Source organism: Erigeron canadensis, chromosome 3 (assembly GCF_010389155.1).
Source record: "Erigeron canadensis isolate Cc75 chromosome 3, C_canadensis_v1, whole genome shotgun sequence".
In the NCBI taxonomy this organism is placed as follows: Eukaryota; Viridiplantae; Streptophyta; class Magnoliopsida; order Asterales; family Asteraceae; genus Erigeron; species Erigeron canadensis.
In genome coordinates, this window is record NC_057763.1 from 22,784,180 (window position 1) to 22,790,591 (window position 6,412).

The 6,412-nt window shown below is 33.6% G+C and overlaps 1 protein-coding gene across 1 annotated transcript; it reads left to right on the top strand.

Moving 5' to 3' along the window:
* Positions 1–4,822: 4,822 nt before the first annotated feature.
* Positions 4,823–5,908, top strand: LOC122591699 (protein ALP1-like). Its single transcript, XM_043763948.1, has one exon. The coding sequence runs from the start codon at positions 4,823–4,825 to the stop codon at positions 5,906–5,908; it is 1,086 nt and encodes a 361-aa protein (XP_043619883.1).
* The last annotated feature ends 504 nt before the right edge of the window (positions 5,909–6,412 follow it).

Sequence of the window (6,412 nt, forward strand, 5' to 3'; positions counted from 1 at the left end):
TTGATTTTGCTTCGAGTAAATCGGGAATTGCCCGTCGGTGAAACATCCTCCAAATGAATGGACAGTTTGTTGCCCATTGGTGATCTCAAGAGTCAAACACTGTTAGGCTTTTTTAATGACAAATCGACTCTCGTAACTACTCCAATAGACATCAAGCCTGAGATTAATTAGATTTCCACAACTTTTGATTAATTATGTACCACACACATGTTTAACTGGCTTGTACGGTGTGCTTTAATAGTTATACTGTGTGGTAGATTTGCAAAAATCTGTCGTATGAATATCAATTCTCTTTGGATATGCTCTTGAAGTGACAAAAACCAGTATCAAAGATGAAAGTTTGGTCTAATAAATATCGTCTAATTTCAAAATATTTTGCAATAACGTGTTGCTTCTAAAAAATTTTCAATCATGTTTGATTACTAATAATTTAAGTGTTAGAAATTTATTGACAATTATAATTAGTATTAGAAATATTACTACGGGGTAATTGTGAATTCTATTTTGAAAGACAAAAAATATCCCATTGAATCGGTATGTCCATTCCGAGTCCCCTGAGGGATTTGATGATGTCGTCCAATGTCTTAGATGAGTAAACCGTAAACAAAGGCTCTTTCCCTAAATAACTTTGGCAATATTTGAACCCTTACTCTCAAGAATCAAGATGAAACCCTTTAGCGAAAAACACTTGACCACTAAATTAAAACCCTAATGACGGAATTGTGATTTGATATTTATAGTTTTTTGCCTTGTGCATCATAATTTATTGAACTCAATTATATGATTATGTGAATTAGTTCTTTTTATGATATCTTATTATTGGTTTCAAGTTGTGCAAAATGCACATATGTGATTAAAGTCATATATCAACATATTATTCATTTTAAAAGCCATGTATCAATTTCTGGTTGGTTAAAAAAACATTTTCTCCTTAAGCCATTTTCTCATTTGATCTCTCCTATATATAGAATTTTCTTATTTTGAGAACCATTTTTTTTAAAACATAAGAACTCTTAAATAATATATTTGTTCACATGTTTTTTTTGTTCATTCACCTGTGAAATGATATAAAAAAGTATGTTGTTAAAAAAACTTTTTTAAAAAAACCTTCAAAATAGTCTTTTGTGAACTTGTGAATGAATATGTTCACGTTTTCGTTTACATGTTAACAAATGGGTATATATAAGGTTTTGAAAAAAACTTATTTTTACAACATGTATTTTTATAACGCTTCACATGTGAATGAACAAAAAAAACATGTGATCCAATACATAACTTAAGAGTTCTTAAGGTTCTTACAAAAAAATGGGTTCACAAAATAAGGTTCCCCTGTATATATATATATTTGAAAATGGAATAAAAAAATCTAATTCTATTATTAATTCAAAAATGGTGTTCGTGGGAAATATAAAATTAATAACCCGTGGGAAAATCGTGGGAAATAAACCCGTGGCTAATCTGTGGAAAATTAATCCGTTGAAAAATCACGGGAAATGATTCAAAGAAATCTTTGGGAAATATTCCGTGCGAAATCTATGGAAAACCTTTTCGTGGATAATTTGTATGAAAGAAAATCCATGGGAAATCGGGAGAAGATAAAATTCGTAGGAAATCTATCAGTAATGCCGTGGGAAATTCTGTGGGAATATTTCCCACGAATTTATGATCGTGAGAAAACCTTGGGAAATATTCGGTGGTCGTGGGAAAGTTCGTGAGAAACTATTTCCCACGCCACTTTTAACGACGACCACAATCCGTGGAAAATCCGTACGAAATCGACCATTTCCCACTGATTTGTCCGTGGGAATACGCCAGTTTTATAGTAGTGTCATTACATCGTCGTCACCACCTTAACCATCGTCGCTACCGTCACACGCCACTGCCGCCACCGCTACACCGTCATATCACACGGGTACCACTCTATATATAAGTTGTATATGGAATGGAGGTAGTGAACTTGATATTAACACCATCAATCTCATAGATCGGTAGTTGTATATAATTAGGAAGTAGGATACATGCATACAGGGTCGTCCCTGAAAATTTATAGGTATTGGTCAAACGTCAAAAATGTGCCCATAGGCTAAGTGCAACAAATTTTATATATATATATATATTGAACAGATAGTTTATAATATATAAACTAATCTTTAAAAACGACAATAAATGTTATATCACTAAACATAGCAAAAATTATTCTTCAAGAATTATCTAGAGCACCGGCTTGAGACTTTCTCATTTCTTCATCAAGTTTTCTCTTTTTACGTTTTGACTGCCAGATGGTGCTTTGGGAGGCATAATTTCTAAAAACCAAATCCAAATTTGAGGCGCTTAGTAATTTGCGATTAATCTATATTCAAAAATAATAATCAAGTATTAAAGTTAAATAATATAAACCTAAAAATTAACATTAATAAAATATTCATAAATCCAAAAATACATAAAAATTTTGATTTATAAACAACAAATCACACTATTGTTTTGTTAAATTGATACTCATAATATATTATACATATTGTTAATTGTATAAAATATTATATTTTTTTATAATAAATAATACATAATAAAGATAAACACGACAAGGCTTCCGGTTAATCATTATTTATATAAAAATTAAAATGAAAAGAAAGAGAATTGATGTTTAACTGCTTAGCACCTATAAGTTCGAACGGTAGGGACAAATCTCAAATCACTTTGAGTCTTTTACAGCACCGCTTTAAGGTTTATTAATAATGACTGCCGACTGCGACTTCTTTCTTTTTCTTCTTACGCCATTATAAATTTAATTATATATATAATTAAAATAAAAAAATCGCCCCCCCCCCCCACCCCCCCCAAAAAAAAAGCCTCAATCCGTCATCCACTTTGCCCACCTCTTAGATCGGCCTTGCATGCATAAAACGAGCTATAAGATGACTATCGGAATATATCGATAAACTAGAAAGAAGAAAACGAAAAAATTGGATTCACGTGATAGATTGACGTACTTTTCTTATTAAATAGATTTATATATCCTGTTACATAACTTCTCATATAGCTTATCAAACCAAGGTTTATGCCTTAATGGTTGTAACGCCCTGTAGCTGTACATTGTACAATGTGTAAAATGGTGGTTTGAGCTGTCTCATTTTTAGTGAGTAAATAACTTATTATATAATTTTTATAATATAATATTATATTATATCATGTATTATACTCGTATTTATTATGTAATATTTATAAAAGAAAAATGATAAATATAATTAATTTTATAGATTTACAAACAAGCCTAAAACTTAAAATGTGGTGATGATCTGATGATACATAACATATCAAAGGTTAATATTACAAGAAAAAACAAGTAAAATTCATATCAGTATTAGATTTAGACATACGTTTATATATGGGTACCAAGTTAGTCATAACTTTTCTATCCCACTAAAAATATTATGTTTTAAATTTTTAATTAAAGTCTTTTATTTAAACTTTGACTTTAATTATTTTTATTTGTTGTATATAAAAAACTTAATAAAAGTTATATAAATTGATTGAGGTTAAGATGTATTGTCATTAATATATATAATTTTCATCAAATATTATATAAATCAAAAATATATATTTAAATTTATAGTTAAGATAAAAACTTTAAAAACTCAACCAAAACGTACATTTTTGTAATGCGACTAAGGGAATACAATCATTATCTATACTCTAGATTTCTTAAAATTCAGCCCCTTTTTTTCTTCCCAAAATACTTCTATTTAAACATAATATCCTTACATACCCTCATTTCTCTCATTCTTTCTAATCATTACACACTCTCATCGACTTTATATCACCCTCCACCGCCTCCCTCACTCTCCATCACCACCTCATTATATTCTCATCACTTTCTAGCCGCCGCAATGCGGGAACACTATGCTCGTTTCAAAATAAAACAACTCACGCATATCATTCAAGTATGACTCGCAATCACTTATCACAAGAAGACAAAGTGAACATGTCCACTTATGCGTATATACTATGTAGATGCTTCGAAACAGCAAATTAATCACATATATGCATGATTAACCAAACAAATTGGATATATACAACTCATTGATAGCTTTGTTTATCATCCACACTTACACAAAACGTGGCTGGAGCAAATTTGTCACCAATATTCTTGTACGACATATAGTACTAATGTTGTTAATTTATCTTTTATTCATTAAAAAATAACGTTGTTTCACCACAATGAATGTATATCAAATTTATTCTTTGCTTTCGGAGGTTATTTATTAGCCACAAAAAGTGATTCATAATTTTTTTCTAACCATTCAGTCGTTAATACCAAAGAAACTTCACCATATAATGGTAAAACATTTCACGTATCTTAAACAATAAGATATTAACCATAATCCTTTACAAGTTTGTTATCATTAAAGATCAAAATCAAAACCTTGCATAAATAGTTGGAAGTAATAGGTCTTTTAACTCAAATATATATGGCTTAACTTGGTGTTCTTCCTGAGGGGGTTGGCAACGGTAGCATTATAGACGAGTGGTCACTGCGGCACCACGACGGAACACCGCCGCCAACGCCTGACCACGCGTGGCGGGGTGAAAACGAGTGGTCACACCACGCGGTCCACCACTCCATTTTCGCTGGTTGACTTGCGTGCAACGGCTAGTTAACGGCTAACTTTGTTTTTATTTTTTTGTTTTTAATACTTTATTACTTATATATACATACAACTCACAACACAAAACACACACACTACAACTACAAAACAAACACACCACATTCACTTTCTCTTTTAAAAAACACACTACAACTCAAACATACACACACTAAAAAAAAATGCAAAAACATATTGGTTCCACCACAATCATCGACGAACCGTTCGAATGGTCCGGCGATAGTAGTTTAGAGGTGTTTGCGAACGCCATTGAGTCCGAAGAAGCCGAAAGTTCCACGGCGCGGTCACAGGCAAAACGTAAAGTCGTGAACCGCAACCGTTGGACTGCTTCAGAAAGGTTGCACCGCGACTACTTTTGTGAAGAACCGAAATACGACGATGATTTTTTTGAAGATAGGTATCGTATGCCTAAAAGACTATTTTTAAAGATCGTGCATGATCTTGAGTCGAGATACGCGTATTTTCAAGACTCATATGATGTCCGGTTGGCCAAGAGTTTTACACCGATACAGAAGTGCACATCTGCCATCCGGCAACTTGCAACTGGTAATCCTCCTGATGAGTACAACGAGTATTTAGAGATGGCCGGGAGAACATCACGTGAATGTCTTCAAGTTTTTTGTGACGCTATCGTTGACACTTACAAGACCGAATATCTGCGTAAACCAACAACACATGATCTCCAGCGTTTGTTTGAAGCACACGAAGAAAGGCATCACTTGCTTGGAATGATCGATAGTCAAGATTGTACACATTTTGTTTGGAAGATGTGTCCAATGGAGTGGAGGGGTCAATACAAAAGGGGTGATCATGAATACCCTACTATTATGTTGGAAGCAACGGCGTCTCGGGATTTATGGATATGGCACACCTTTTTTGGTCCTCCGGGTACTCTAAACGACATCAATGTTCTGCAACAATCTCCCTTGTTCCTCCCCGAGCGTATGGGCACTGCTCCTTACATCCCATTCAGTGTAAATGGGCGTACTTATAGACGTGGCTACTATCTAGTCGATGGCATATATCTTACATGGTCTATGTTTGTTAAAGCGTACAAATACTCTACCGACCTGAAAGAAAAAATGTTCAAAACGGCACAAGAGGCGATTCGCAAAGATATTGAATGGGCATTTGGTGTTCTCAAAGGAAAATGGCATATCATTGATCGACCGTTTCGACAACGATCACTAGGAACAATAAGGAACTTGGTGTATGCGTGTGTGATTCTACACAACATGATCATTTAGGATATTGGTCGTGCGATTTGCCCAGTTCATATAGGAGATCCAGTTGTCTGCCCAAGTAGTCATTGGGACGCCTTACCGGAGATAAGGGACGAGGAGACACATTTCCGTCTCCGGGTATGATCTGACAGAGCATCTAGCGGGTTTAAACTTACCACACCTCCAGCTGAACGATGATGAGGAGTAATCGTATTTCTATTATTTATGTTATATCTTTTAAGTATTTCTATCATGTTTTTTTTATTTGTTTTAAGGTTTCCAAGAATTATTTATGTAATGTTTATGTATTTGAATATTTTTAGTTTAATGAAATTTAATGTTTAAATAAAATGAAAATTGTAAAATGAGTGGTGAAGTGAGTGGTCGGATGCCAATGAAATTTGGATGAGTGGTGAGTGAGTGGTGGAGTTGAGGTGACATGTTGTGATTGGTTAGAAGTGAGTGGTGAGAAAAAGGATGAAAGGTGGGTTGCCAACCCTCTGATCATTTCGACTTCAATAATTCGTA

Bases quoted from the DNA above. Each gene is read 5' to 3' on its own strand.
- LOC122591699 (XM_043763948.1), top strand. From the start codon at position 4,823: ATGCAAAAACATATTGGTTCCACCACAATCATCGACGAACCGTTCGAA.